General features: G+C 47.1%; 1 protein-coding gene across 2 annotated transcripts in view; it reads left to right on the forward strand.

The window, feature by feature from the left end:
* Nucleotides 1-2,385: 2,385 nt before the first annotated feature.
* LOC134354167 (sulfotransferase 1C2-like) overlaps nt 2,386-15,190 on the forward strand; it is a 29,283-nt gene continuing 16,478 nt past the window's right edge. Inside the window, exons 1-2 of one of the 2 annotated variants that reach the window (XM_063063023.1) lie at nt 2,386-2,517; nt 8,303-8,466. In XM_063063023.1, the coding sequence (XP_062919093.1) occupies nt 8,304-8,466 (163 nt within the window). In that variant the 5' untranslated portion in view covers nt 2,386-2,517; nt 8,303. Of the gene's footprint in view, nt 2,518-3,320; nt 3,453-8,302; nt 8,467-15,190 lie in introns of those variants that run through there. The other variant, XM_063063024.1, reaches the window with a different exon arrangement.

Raw genomic sequence — 15,190 nt, forward strand, 5'->3', positions numbered from 1 at the left:
GTCCTCTCTTGTCAGACTCCCCCTTCTCCAGCCCTGTAACTCTTTCACCAATCAATTTCCCAGCTCTTTACCTCATCTCACCCCCTCCCAGTTTCACCTATCACCTTGTGTTTTTCTCTCCCGTACCCCTCCACTTTTTAAATTTACTCCTCATCTTTTTTTCTCCAGTCCTGGTGAAGGGCCCCTGCAGGAAACGTGGACTGTATTCTTTTCCATAGATGCTGCCCGGCCTGCTGAGTTCCTCCAGCATTTTGTGTATGTTGCTTGGGTTTCAAATACCAGTAAACTTTCTCTTGTTTGGTCTGTAAGACCCGTTTCTGTACTAAATGGCCATGACAAATGTAGCAAGAAATTTGCAAACTGGGAATGGGGTCAAAGATTAAAATTAGTGTGCATGCAGTTATGCACAGGAAGTCCAAAGGCAGATTATGGTCTGAGAGAAGAGGGCAAAGTTCAGAGAGTATTTATCAGGAAGGTATTTGGAGTTTACACCCAGGGTCCTAGACAGTGTCCTCTTGAACACTTTTCACTGCTTCAGTAATAATCAAAGACACCTGATGTTCTCTCTTCTCCCCTCTCCCATCAGACAGAACTTTAAACTTTATACTTTATTGTCGCCAAACAATTGATACTAGAATGTACAATCATCACAGCAATATTTGATTCTGTGCTTCCTGCTCCCTGGATTACAAATCGATAGTAAATATTAAAAATTTAAATTATAAATCATAAATAGAAAATAGAAAAATGAAAAGTAAGGTAGTGCAAAAAAACCGAGAGGCAGGTCCGGATATTTGGAGGGTACGGCCCAGATCCGGGTCAGGATCCGTTCAGCAGTCTTATCACAGTTGGAAAGAAGCTGTTCCCAAATCTGGTCGTACGAGTCTTCAAGCTCCTGAGCCTTCTCCCGGAGGGAAGAGGGATGAAAAGTCTGTTGGCTGGGTGGGTCGTGTCCTTGATTATCCTGGCAGCACTGCTCCGACAGCGTGCGGTGTAAAGGGAGTCCACGGACGGAAGATTGGTCTGTGTGATGTGCTGCGTCGTGTTCACGATCTTCTGCAGCTTCTTCCGGTCTTGGACAGGACAACTTCCATACCAGGTTGTGATGCACCCTAGAAGAATGCTTTCTACAGTGCATCTATAAAAATTAGTGAGGGTTTTAGGGGACAGGCCAAATTTCTTTAGTTTTCTCAGGAAGTAAAGGCGCTGGTGAGCCTTCTTGGCAGTGAACTCTGCTTGGTTGGACCAAGTCAGGTCATTTGTGATATTGACCCCGAGGAACTTAAAGCTTTTGACCTGTTCCACTTGCGCACTACCGATGTAAATTGGGTCGTGCGGTTCGCTAGCAAAACCAGAAAGCTTGTCTCACCAGGCTCGAGGTCAGCTTCTAACCCACTGTTATCAAACTACCGAATGGGTCTCTTGTACAATGAGATGAGACTCGGCCCCACAATCTACCGAATTATGATCTCTCACCTGCCTGCACTGTAACTGTTACACTTCATTCTGCATTCTGTTATTGTTTTAGCTCAATGCATTGTGTCACGGCCTGATCTGCGTGAACAGTATACAAGACAAGCTTTTCACTGTATCCTGGTAGGTGTGACGATAATAAACCAATAAAGCACTGGAGAAGAGGATGGAGTGACACTGGAGGCAATCCAGTGGAGATTGACGGGGTCGTCCCAGCACCAGCAGATGCAGAAGTCAGGTTTGAGTCCTTCGATTTCAGGGCAACGAGGGTCGATCTTAAGGTTACTGACAGCAGACCCTGAGGGGGAGGTTGGGATGTTTCCAACAGTGCAAGAGTCTCAGGCTTGGTTCAAAGATTAAGGGGCGGGGGGTGGTTGTTTCAAACTAAGGGTGTGTAGGATCTACGGGCAGAGGGTGAGAGGATTAGTGAGGAGGGACAAGAGAGTGGGGGGGAAGAGCGAGGGAAAGGAGGAGGGATGAAGATGGGGAAGAATAAGAAGGGGAGGAATAGGGGAAAAGGGGAAGAGAGGAGATGGAGAGGAAAAGAGAGAGGGGAGGGAGGTGGAAGTGCATGAGGATTGGGGGAAATGAGGATGGAGGGTGAGGGAGAGGGTGGATGGGGAAGAGAGTTTAGGAGGGAGAGAGAAGAGGAGGGATGGTAGTATTGGAGAGAGGAGGGGAGTTGAGGAAGGAGTGGAGGGAGGAGGGGATGGGGTAGAGAGGAGAGAAGGGTATTGGAGGGGATGGGAGGAAGTGAGTTGAGGGGAGAGGGTGGGGAGAAGAGAAAGGGGTTGGAGGGGGAGAGGGGCAGGGTGGTGGTGAGTAGAGGGCTGGGGCAACACTGGACAGACAAACAGAAGAACCTCAGACAACCCTCACCCTCCTTCCCCCAGCTTCCTCCCTCCCTTTGTCTCCTGGCCACAGCATAAAGCTGGACTCTGCTTTCCCTGGAAACACGGTCACGTGAGATTTGGAATGTGAAACTGCTGAGAGGAAACCAAAATTTGCCAAGTTCAAAGGAGAGAGAGGATCAACAGAGTGCTGGTAAGTTTCTCCGAAAGGCCTCAGTCCTAACTCTCCCATTCCACTATCGCCTCCTTCCTTTTCATTCTCTCCTCTCATCACCCTGAATCTCTTCTACCCCACTTTCCTCTTTGCTCATTCCCACCCTCTCCCTTTCCTCTCTCTCTCACTTTCTGTCCCCTTGTTTGTGAGACGTTCCAGACACTTCCCCACATCCCCCCACTGCACCCCCCTGCATCTCCCTCCATCCCAGCATCGAGATCAAAATTCCCCGGACACTCTCCCCTTCACACTTTGTCAGGGACTGGGTGCTGTCTCTCCGAACCACATTCCATCTGCCTGTCTGCAGCGGGTGCCCCTAACTCTCGTTGCCCCCTCCCCTTCCCTCTGTCACCCTCACTGCCACTCTCCCTCCTCCTGTCACTGATTTCTTGCTCCTGCCCTCTCCCTCCTGTCATTTGATCTGTTTCCCACTCTCTCTCACACTCGCACGCACACCGTTAATCTCTATCGCCCCTCTCTCTCCCTCTTCCCAGCTCTCTCTTTCAATCTCTCTCCCTCCCTCCCTCCCAGCATGAGCTCTGTCCCACTCTCACCGACACACGCACACATCTTCTTTCTCCCCCTCCATCTCTCTCACAGACACACACACACACCAGGGATTTGTGACCTAACTTTCTTTGCCCGACTCTTCCCTTCTTCCCCATTCTTCCCCTTCGCTGTCTCCCATTCCTCTACGACTGATCGCATAATCAATTCTCATCCATGCCTCCCTCGTACCAGTTCCCTGATTCCTACCTAACCCCCCACCCCCCGCCCCCCGCAAGCTCCCCCACTTTGATCTGCTATTTTGATCACTAATTACACCTCGTTCAGCCGGTATAACCTGCGCTGCCGTGTACTCCTGGATACAGTCTCCGGCAGCAAGGGCCAGGGGAATATTGCCACCGCTGTCCGTAAGCAGCTTTGATCTTCTCCCTATCATTGTTCTCAGTCTTTTTTGTGCAGGGTGGGGATGGGGGGGGGTGGTTGTTACGCCTCTTCCATTTGTGTTCCTTTTTTTGGGCGGGGAGTGGGGTTTTGGGGTTTGATGTGCCTGTACCACGTAGTTCAGTATTTTTGTGCGGGGAGAGAGGATTTGAGGGTTGATAGAAACATAGAAAATAGGTGCAGGAGTAGGCCATTCGGCCCTTCGAGCCTGCACCGCCATTTATTATGATCATGGCTGATCATCCAACTCAGAACCCCGCCCCAGCCTTCCCTCCATACCCCCTGACCCCCGTAGCCACAAGGGCCATATCTAACTCCCTCTTAAATATAGTCAATGAACTGGCCTCAACAGTTTCCTGTGGCAGAGAATTCCACAGATTCACCACTCTCTGTGTGAAGAAGTTTTTCCTCATCTCGGTCTTAAAAGGCTTCCCCTTTATCCTCAAACTGTGACCCCTCGTTCTGGACTTCCCCAACATCGGGAACAATCTTCCTGCATCTAGCCTGTCCAATCCCTTTAGGATCTTATACGTTTCAATCAGATCCCCCCTCAATCTTCTAAATTCCAGAGAGTATAAGCCTAGTCGATCCAGTCTTTCATCATATGAAAGTCCTGCCAACTCAGGAATCAATCTGGTGAATCTTCTTTATACTCTCTCTATAGCTAGAATGTCTTTCCTCAGATTAGGGGACCAAATTTGCACACAATACTCCAGGTGTGGTCTCACCAAGGCCTTGTACAACTGCAGTAGTACCTCCCTGCTCCTGTACTTGAATCCTCTCACTATAAATGCCAGCAGACCATTTGCCTTTTTCACCGCCTGCTGTACCTGCATGCCCACTTTCAATGACTGGTGTATAATGACACCCAGGTCTCGTTGCACCTCCCCTTTTCCTAATCGGCCACCATTCAGATAATAATCTGTTTTCCTGTTTTTGCCACCAAAGTGAATAATCTCACATTTATCCACATTAAATTGCATCTGCCATGAATTTGCCCACTCACCTAACCTATCCAAGTCACCCTGCATCCTCTTGGCATCCTCCTCACAGCTAACACTGCCGCCCAGCTCTGTGTCATCCGCAAACTTGGAGATGCTGCATTTAATTCCCTCGTCTAAGTCATTAATATATATTGTAAACAACTGGGGTCCCAGCACTGAGCCTTGCGGTACCCCACTAGTCACCGCCTGCCATTCTGAAAAGGTCCCGTCTATTCCCACTCTTTGCTTCCTGTTTGCCAACCAATTCTCTATCCACATCAATACCATACCCCCAATACCATGTGCTTTAAGTTTGCACACTAATCTCCTGTGTGGGACCTTGTCAAAAGCTTTTTGAAAATCCAAATATACCACATCCACTGGTTCTTCCCTATCTACTCTACTAGTTACATCCTCAAAAAATTCTGAGATTCATCAGACATGATTTTCCTTTCACAAATCCATGCTGACTTTGTCCGATGATTTCACCGCTTTCCAAATGTGCTGTTATCACATCTTTGATAACTGACTCCAGCAGTTTCCCCACCACCGACGTTAGGCTAACCGGTCTATAATTCCCCGGTTTCTCTCTCCCTCCTTTTTTAAAAGGCAGGGTTACATTAGCCACCCTCCAATCCTCACAAACTAGTCCAGAATCTAAAGAGTTTTGAAAAATTATCACTAATGCATCCACTATTTCTTGGGCTACTTCCTTAAGCACTCTGGGATGCAGACCATCTGGCCCTGGGGATTTATCTGCCTTCAATCCCTTCAATTATCTAACACCACTTCCCCACTAACATGTATTTCTCTCAGTTCCTCCATCTCACTGGACCCTCTGTCCCCTACTATTTCCAGAAGATTATTTATTTCCTCCTTAGTGAAGACAGAACCAAAGTAGTTATTCAATTGGTCTGCCACGTCCTTGTTCCCCATAATCAATTCAACTGTTTCTGACTGTAAGGGACCTACATTTGTCTTAACCAATCTTTTTCATTTCACATATCTATAAAAACTTTTACAGTCAGTTTTTATGTTCCCTGCCAGCTTTCTCTCATAATCTTTTTCCCCCTTCCTAATTAAGCCCTTTGTCCTCCTCTGCTGGACTTTGAATTTCTCCCAGTCCTCAGGTGAGCCACTTTTTCTGGCTAATTAGTATGTTTCTTCCTTGGAATTGATACTATCCCTAATTTCTCTTGTCAGCCACGGGTGCACTACCTTCCTTGATTTATTCTTTTGCCGAACTGGGCTGAACAATTGTTGTAGTTTATCCATGTGATCTTTAAATGCTTGCCATTGCATATCCACCGTCAACCCTTTAAGTGTCATTTGCCAGTCTATCTTAGCTAATTCACGTCTCATACCTTCAAAGTTACCCTTTTTTAAGTTCAGAACCTTTGTTACTGAATTAACTATCTCACTCTCCATCTTAATGAAGAATTCCACCATTTTATGGTCACTCTTACCCAAGGGGCCTCTCACGACAAGATTGCTAACTAACCCTTCCTCATTGCTCAAAACCCAGTCCAGAACGGCCTGCTCTCTGGTTGGTTTCTCGGCATGTTGTATGCCTGTTCGGTTTGTGTTCAGTTTTTATTGTGCGAGGAGGGGGGATTTGGGGATTGTCCCTGTAACACACACAAAATGCTGGAGGAACTCAGCAGGCCAGACAGCAGCTATAGAAAAAAGCACAGTTGACGTTTCGCAGCAAGTCCCTTCGGCAGGTGTTGCTTGGATTTCCAGCATCTGCTGATTTTCTTTTGTTTGTGATTTGATTTCCTGTAGTGTTTTGTTTGTTTTTTCGTGTGTGGAAAAGAATTTGGGGTTGAGGATGGTGCTGCCTTTTTATCATTTCTTTCTTCATTTCATGGGTACCTGGAGAAGAAGAATTTCAGAGTTGTATACTTTGATAATAATTGAAACTTTGGACCTCAGACTGTTTGGGTTCCTTCAGGTACTCAAGTTTTCTTGCACAATCCAAAGATGTTCAGCTTGGTAGGTTATTTGGTCATTGTAAGTTGTCCTGTGATTAGGCAAGAGTTAAGTCAAGTCACGCCACGTCAAGAACGTGGATGAACTTTACACCCAGAAGCAACCGGCCAGAGCATGCTGTCCTCTTCGGAGCTCGGGGTTGCTGGGTGGATTCGGCTGAAGGGCCAGAAGAGCCAACTACGAACTTTATCTCGATAAAACGAAAGTAGATTATTGCTTTGATGCCTCGTAAACCAGACAGATGAGCCCCAAGTCCTGAAAAACAGGTTCAGGGACAGCTACTTCCTTTCAACCATTCAGATCGTGAACCGACTGTCACAACCCTAATCACTCCCTCAGTACAGAAACACCATGACCCCTGAACCAACAGTCACAACCCTAATCACCATCTCAGTACAGAAACACCGTGACCCCTGAACCAACAGTCACAACCCTAATCACCATCTCAGTACAGAAACACTGTGACCCCTGAACCAACAGTCACAACCCTAATCACTATCTCAGTACAGAAACACCGTGACCCCTGAACCAACAGTCACAACCCTAATCACTATCTCAGTACAGAAACACCGTGACCCCTGAACCAACAGTCACAACCCTAATCACTATCTCAGTACAGAAACACCGTGACCTCTGAACCAACAGTCACAACCCTAATCACCATCTCAGTACAGAAACACCGTGACCTCTCTGCTGACTGCATTTGTTGCTCTGTGTCATTGTTGTAAAAATTGTGCACAATTTGTGCTGTATTGATGTTTTAGTTCAGAACGTTGCTGCTCTGAGGCACTGACCTGTGTGCCTCAGTCTGTGTCTGATCAACAATCCAGATGTGTCCGTGTTGTTGCTGCAAGCAAGCTTTTCATTGCTTGAAAGAGTGCAGAGAAATTTTATGAGAATGCTGCTGGCACTTTAAAACCTAAGTTATAAGGAACGATTGAGTAGGTTAGGTGCAGGAGAATGAGGGGAGATCTTATAGATGTTCATAAAATTGAGTGGTACATACGGTGTGAATGCTGTCTTCCACCCAGGCTAGGTGAGACTACAGCTGGAGGTCATGAACTTGGGATGAAAGATGATTGGTGCAGGTAGTGGTACTGGCCGGAGGACCAGGTTGGCACAGACTCGATGGGCCAAAGGGCTTGTTTCTGTGCTGTGGAATGAAGAACAGTACAGGACATCACAGGCTCTTTGGCCACCATGTTGTGCCGACCCTATGAACTACTCTCAGATCAATCTCACCCTTCCCTCCCACATTTCCCCCCATCTTTGTTTCATCCACGTGCATATCTAAGAGTCTCTCAAATGCCCCATCACCACCCAGGCAGCTTGTTCCTCTGTGGAAAAACCCTATCTGTGACATGCTCCCTCTACCTTCCTCTAGTCACCTGAACCACATGCCCTCTGGTATTGACTATTTCTGCCCTGGGATAAAGATCTCTAACTGTCCACCTCTCTCGGCCTGTTATCACCTTACAGCCCCCTATCAAGTCACCTCTCACTCTCCTTCATTCCAAAAGAAAAGCCCGAGCTCACTCAACCCATCCTCATAGGACGTGCTTGCTAATGCAGGCAGCATGCTGGTAAACCTCTACTCCCTCTCTAAAGCTTTTACATGCTTCCTTTAGTGAAGTAATCAGAACCGACCTCTGATATCTCCCGTAAGACAGTGCAAAAAACAGACCGGAACAACGAGGTAGTGCTCATGGTCAACTCGACTATTTGGCACAGTCTAGGCGGAGGGAGGGAAATGTGCTGTTCCTCAGATGTTTCGTGTGGGGCTCCAGGATCCGAGGCCTCCCCTTACAATGAAATTTGATGATGAACTTGCTCTGTTCCAGGATGCAGGCTCCGGAAGATTCTGCGAATTCAGGCATTTGCAGGCCTGTCCTGGAGGTGGTGGACGGGATACCCCTGCCCAGCTGGATTCTGACCCACTGGACTGAAATCCAAATGATCCAGGCCAAGCCTGATGATGTCCTGATTGCCACGTACCCCAAAGCAGGTGAGCTCTGGCTGCGGGCCTTCTTTGGGGGCCACTTATTTCAATTTTTCCCCATTTCTATTCCCACAACACAGAGGCTAAGGAAATTTGGCATGTCACCATTGACCCTTGCCAATTTTCACCAGTGCCCCAGCGAGAGCACCCTATCCTGATGCACCACGGTTTTGATTTCAGCCAGCATCGTCAAAGACCCACCCAGCCCACATATTCCCTCTTCTCTCCCCTCCCAGTGGCCAGAAGATACAAAACCCTGAAACCATGTCCCACCAGGCTAAGGGACCGCTTCTGTTATCAAACTGCTGAATGGACATCTTGTATGATAAGATGGACTGTTGGCTTCACAATCAACTTGCACCTTATTGTTTACCTACTCTGCACTCCCTGTAACTGTGAAACTCTGTTGTTTCCCTTGTCCTACCTCAGTGTAACAATCTGATTTATATGAACAGTAGACAAGACAAGTTTTTCACTGTATCTCCATACATGTAACAATAATAAGCCAATTCTAATGCCATTACCAACAAGCATGTCCACGTTCTCCTTTACCTTGATGAGACCCGGCACAGACTGGGTGAACTGCTTCACTGGGACCTTTGGTTCATCCACCCCGGCAGGCAGGATTTCCTGCTAGCCACCCATTTCAATTCCACCTCCCATTCCCCCACCAACGCATCCATCCACGCCTCCCCTGTATCTTGACGAGGCAAGGTGGAAGTTGGAGGAACAATGCCTCATATGCCACCTACATAGTCTCGTACCTCTGGTAATGACTTCCCTTTGCTCCCCCCGCCACTCTGTTTCTTCACTGTGGTGGCCCTCTTACCCCTTTTCTTCCTTTTCCCACTTTCATGATCTACCCATCACCCCTCCCTGGTTCACATTGTTCCCCTTCTCCATGGTCCACTGCCCTCTCCTATGGGATACCACGCAAACATAGTAGCTCAGAAAGTTCACAAACACCTCTACTTCATGAGAAATGTGAATGGCCCTGTCAGTCCTCACAAATTTTCACAGATGCACCATAGAAAGCATCCTATCTGGATGCCTCACCCTGCCTCGTGCATCTGGATCCTGGACTTCCTAGCAGATCGTCGGCAGCGGTAAGAGTGGGCTCCCTCTCCTCCACCCCTCTGACTCTCAACACAGGAGCCCCTCAGGGCTGTGTACTAAGCCCCCTCCTTTACTCTCTGTATACCCATGACTGTGTCGCCACCCACAGCTCCAATCTGCTAATTAAAATTGCAGATAAAACTACATTGATTGGCCCAATCTCAAATAATAATGAGGCAGCCCACAGAGGAGAAGTCTTCACTCTGACACAGTGGTGTCAGGAAAACAACCTCTCCCTCAATGTCGCAAAAACAGAGGAGCTGGTTGTGGCCTACAGGAGGAATGGAGACAGGCTAGCCCCTATTGACATCAATGGATCTGGGGTTGAGAGGGTAAACAGTTTCAAGTTCCTCGGCATCCACATCACTGAGGACCTCACGTGGTCTGTACACACCAGCTGTATGGTGAAAAAAACATAACAGTGCCTCTTTCACCTCAGATGGTTCCCAAATCTTAAGAACTTTCTGCAGGGGCACAGTTGAGAGCATCCTGACTGGCTGCATCACTGCCTGGTATGGGAACTGTACCTCCCTTAATCACAGGACTCTGCAGAGAGTGGTGCGGACAGCCCAGCGCATCTGTAGATGTGAACTTCCCACTATTCAGGACATTTACAGTGATAGGTGCGTAAAAAGGGCCTGAAGGATCATTGGGGACCTGACACAATCACAAACTGTCCCAGCTGCTACCATCCGGGAAACGGTACCACAGCTTAAAAGTCAGGACCAACAGGCTCCGGGACAGCTTCTTCCACCAGGCCATCAGACTCATTAATTCATGTTGATACAATTGTATTTTTATATTATATTTACTGTTCTGTTGTACATACTATTTGTTACAAATGACTATAAATTGCACATTGCACATCTAGATGGAGACGTAATGTAAAGATTTTTACTCCTCATGTATGCGAAGGATGTAAGAAATAAAGTCAAATTCAAATCACCCTATCTGGATGCATCATGGCTTGTTCTGGCAACTACACTGTCTGTGACCGAGAGAGTTGTGGACACAGCTCAGCACATCACAGAAATCAGCCTCCCCTCCAGAGTGTCTGTCTACACTTCCCACTGCCTCAGTAAAGCAGCCAGCCTCATCAAAGACCGCACCCGCCCCAGACATTCTCTCTTCTCCCCCCTTTCATTGGGCAGAAGATACAAAAGCCTGAAAGCTCGTCCCACCAGGCCCAAGGACAGTTTCTATTCTACTGTTATCAGACTCTTAAACGTTCGTTTGGTATGGAAAAGGATCTCATGCTTTCCCAGGGTATATAACATAGAACATAGAAATTTACAGCACATCACAGGCCCTTCGGCCCACAATGTTGTGCCGACCATGTAACCTACTCTGGAAACTGCCTAGAATTTCCCTACCACATAGCCTCTATTTTTCTAAGCTCTATGAGCCTCTTAAAAGACCCTATTGTATCTACTTCCACCATCACCGCCGGCAGTGCATTCCACACACCCACCACTCTCTGTGTGAAAAACATACCCCTGACATCTCTTTGGTACCTATTTCCAAGCACTTTAAAACAACATCCCCTCGTGTTAGCCATTTCAACCCTGGGGAAAAACCTCTGACTATCCACATGATCTATGCCCCTCATCATCTTATACACCTCTATCAGGTCACCTCTTGTCCTCCATCACTCCAAGGAGAAAAGGCCAAGTTCATTCAACTTATTCTTATAAGGTATGCCCTGCAATCCGGCAACATCCTTGTAAATCTCCTCTCCACGCTCTCTATAGAATCCACATCCTTCCTGTAGTGAGGTGACCAGAACTGTACTCCAAGTCGGGATTGACCAGGGTCTTATATAGCTGTAACATTACTTCACGGCACCTTAACTCAATCCCACAGTTGATGCCGACACACCATACACTTTCTTAACAACACTGTCAATCTGCGGAACATCTTTGATTGCCCTATCAACATGGACCCCAAGATCTCTCTAATCCTCCACACAGCCAAGAGTCTTACCATTTATATTATATTCCATCTTCAAATTGGACCTACAAAAATGAACTTCTTCACATTTATCTGGGTTGAAGTCCATTTGTCATAGTCATAGTCATACTTTATTGATCCCGGGGGAAATTGGTTTTCGTTACAGTTGCACCATAAATAATTAAATAGTAATAAAACCATAAATAGTTAAATAGTAATATGTAAATTATGCCAGGAAATAAGTCCAGGACCAGCCTATTGGCTCAGGGTGTCTGACCCTCCAAGGGAGGAGTTGTAAAGTTTGATGGCCACAGGCAGGAATGACTTCCTATGACGCTCTGTGTTGCATCTCGGTGGAATGAGTCTCTGGCTGAATGTACTCCTGTACCCAACCAGTACATTATGTAGTGGATGGGAGACATTGTCCAAGATGGCATGCAACTTAGACAGCATCCTCTTTTCAGACACCACCGTGAGAGAGTCCAGTTCCATCCCCACAACATCACTGGCCTTATGAATGAGTTTGTTGATTCTGTTGGTGACTGCTACCCTCAGCCTGCTGTCCCAGCACACAACAGCAAACATGATAGCACTGGCCACCACAGACTCGTAGAACATCCTCAGCATCGTCTGGCAGATGTTAAACGACCTCAGTCTCCTCGGGAAATAGAGACGGCTCTGACCCTTCTTGTAGACAGCCTCAGTGTTCTTTGACCAGTCCAGTTTATTGTCAATTCATATCCCCAGGTATTTGTAATCCTCCACCATGTCCACACTGACCTTCTGGATGGAAACAGGGGTCACCGGTACCTTAGCTCTCCTCAGGTCTACCACCAGCTCCTTAGTCTTTTTCACATTAAGCTGCAGATAATTCTGCTCACACCATGTGACTTCTCAGCCCAGTTCTGCATCCTATCAATGTCCCGTTGCAACCTCTGACAACCTTCCAGACTATCCACAGCACCCCCAACCTCTGTGTCATTAGCAAATTTACCAATCCACACTTCTACTTCCTCATCCACTTATAAAAATCAAAGAGAGGGGGTTCCAGAACAGATCCCTGCAGATCACCACTGGTCACCGACCTCCATGCAGAATATGAATCATAACAAGTAAACTGCTCTCGGGCTTTCAGCTGATTATAACCAATGTTTTGATGACAGACTCTGCCATCATCATGGATGGCGGCTGGAAGCCCGACAAGAGTTTATTGGTCCGTTAGTACGATGAAAGGGGCTCTTGAGAAAGCCAATCTAAAGAGATGTATAGGCAGCTGGTGGGTGATGCTGGACCCAGCCTGGGGGGGAGGGTGTGGATGATAGGGAGGTGAGGGGTAGTGTAACCTGATCGGGGAGGACAGAGGAAGGGTGGAAAGGAGGGAAGGAGGTGAGGGAGGTGTGGGTGATAGGCAAACACAGAGGGTGGAGGAAAGGAGAAGATGAGGATTGGGAGGGGTCAGTGGGATAAGGGAAATTAAAAGGGATCAGGGAGATTGTAGAAATTAATGTTCATACCATCAGGTCATAGTGTCATAGAAAAGTACAGCACAGAAACAGATGCTTTGGCTCATCTAGTCAATCCCAAACCATTTAAATTGCCTACTCCCATCAACCTCCACAGGTTACACAGAAACATAGAAAACCTACAGCACGATACAGGACATTCAGCCCACATGTCCCTACCTTAGAAATTACTAGGGTTACCCATAGCCATCTATTTTTCTAAGCTCCACGGACCTATCCAAAAGTCTCTTGGAAGACCCTATCGTATCCGCCTCCACCACTGTTGCCGGCAGCCCATTCCACACACTCACCACTCTCTGCGTAAAAAACTTACCCCTGACTTCTCCTCTGTACCTACTTCCAAGCACCTTATACCTGAGTCCTCTTGTGGCAGCCGTTTCAGCCCTGGGAAAAAGTCTCTGACTATCCACATGATCAATGCCTCTCATTATCTTATACACCTCTATCAGGTCACCTCTCATCCTCCGTCACTCCAAGGAGAAAAGGCCGAGTTCACTCAACCTGTTTTCATAAGGCATGCTCCCAAATCCAGGCAACATCCTTGTAGATCTCCTCTGCACCATTTCTATGGTTTTCACATCCTTCCTGCAGTGAGGGGACCAGAACTGAGCACAGTATTCCAAGTGGGGTCTGACCAGGGTCCTATAGAGCTGCAACATTACCTCTCGGCTCCTAAATTCAATTCCACGATTGATGAAGGCCAATACACTGTACGCCCTCTTAACCACAGAGTCAACCTGCGCAGTTGCTTTGAGTGTCCTATGGACTCAGACCCCAAGATCCCTCTGATCCTCCACACTGCCAAGAGTCTTACCATTAATACTATATTCTGCCATCACATTTGACCTACCAAAATGAACCACCTCACACTTATCTGGGTTGAACTCCATCTGCCACTTTTCAGCCCAGTTTTGCATCCTATCAATGTCCTGTTGTAACCTCTGACAGCCCTCCACACTATCCACAACACCCCCAACCTTTGTGTCATCAGCAATCTTACTAACCCATCCTTCCACTTCCTCATCCAGATCATTTATAAAAATCACGAAGAGTAGGGGTCCCAGAACAGATCCCTGAGGCACACCACTGGTCACTGACCTCCATGCAGAATATGACCCGTCTACAACCACTCTTTGCCTTCTGTGGGCAAGCCAGTTCTGGATCCACAAAGCAATGTCCCCTTGGATCCCATGCCTCCTTACTTTCTCAATAAGCCTTGCATGGGGTACCTTATCAAATGCCTTGCTGAAATCCATATACACTACATCTACTGCTCTTCCTTCATCAATGTGTTTAGTCACATCCTCAAAAAATTCAATCAGTCTCGTAAGGCACGACCTGCCTTTGACAAAGCCATGCTGACTATTCCAAATCATATTATGCCTCTCAGGATCTTCTTCATCAATTTACCAACCACTGAAGTAAGACTCACTGGTCTATAATTTCCTGGGCTATCTTTACTCTTTTTCTTGAATAAAGGAACAACATCTGCAACCCTCCAATCCTCCAGAACCTCTCCCGTCCCCATTGATGATGAAAAGATCTTCGCCAGAGACTCAGCAATCCCCTCCCTCGCCTCCCACGGTAGCCTGGGAAACATCTCATCTGGTCCTGGCGACTTATCCAACTTGATGCTTTCCAAAAGCTCCAGCACATCCTTCCTTAATATCTACATGCTCAAGCTTTTCAGTCTGCTGCAAGTTATCACTACAATCACCAAGATCCTTTTCCATAGTGAATACCGAAGTAAAGTATTCATTAAGTACCTCTGCTATTTCCTCCGGTTCTATACACACTTTCCCACTGTCACACTTGATAGGTCCTATTCTTTCATGTCTTATCTTCTTGCTCTTCACATACTTGTAGAATGCCTTGGGGTTCTTCTTAATCCTGCCCACCAAGGCCTTCTCATGGCCCCTTCTGGCTCTCCTAATTTCCTTCTTAAGCTCCTTCCTGTTAGCCTTATAATCGTCTAGATCTCTAACATTACCTAGCTCTCTGAACCTTTTGTAAGCTTTTCTTTTCTTCTTGACTAGATTTATTACAGCCTTTGTACACCACGGTTCCTGTACCCTACCATAACTTCCCTGTCTCATTGGCACATACCTATGCAGAACTCCACACAAATATCCCCTGAACAT

The sequence above is a fragment of the Mobula hypostoma genome, chromosome 11, assembly GCF_963921235.1.
Source record: "Mobula hypostoma chromosome 11, sMobHyp1.1, whole genome shotgun sequence".
Classification (NCBI taxonomy): Eukaryota; Metazoa; Chordata; class Chondrichthyes; order Myliobatiformes; family Myliobatidae; genus Mobula; species Mobula hypostoma.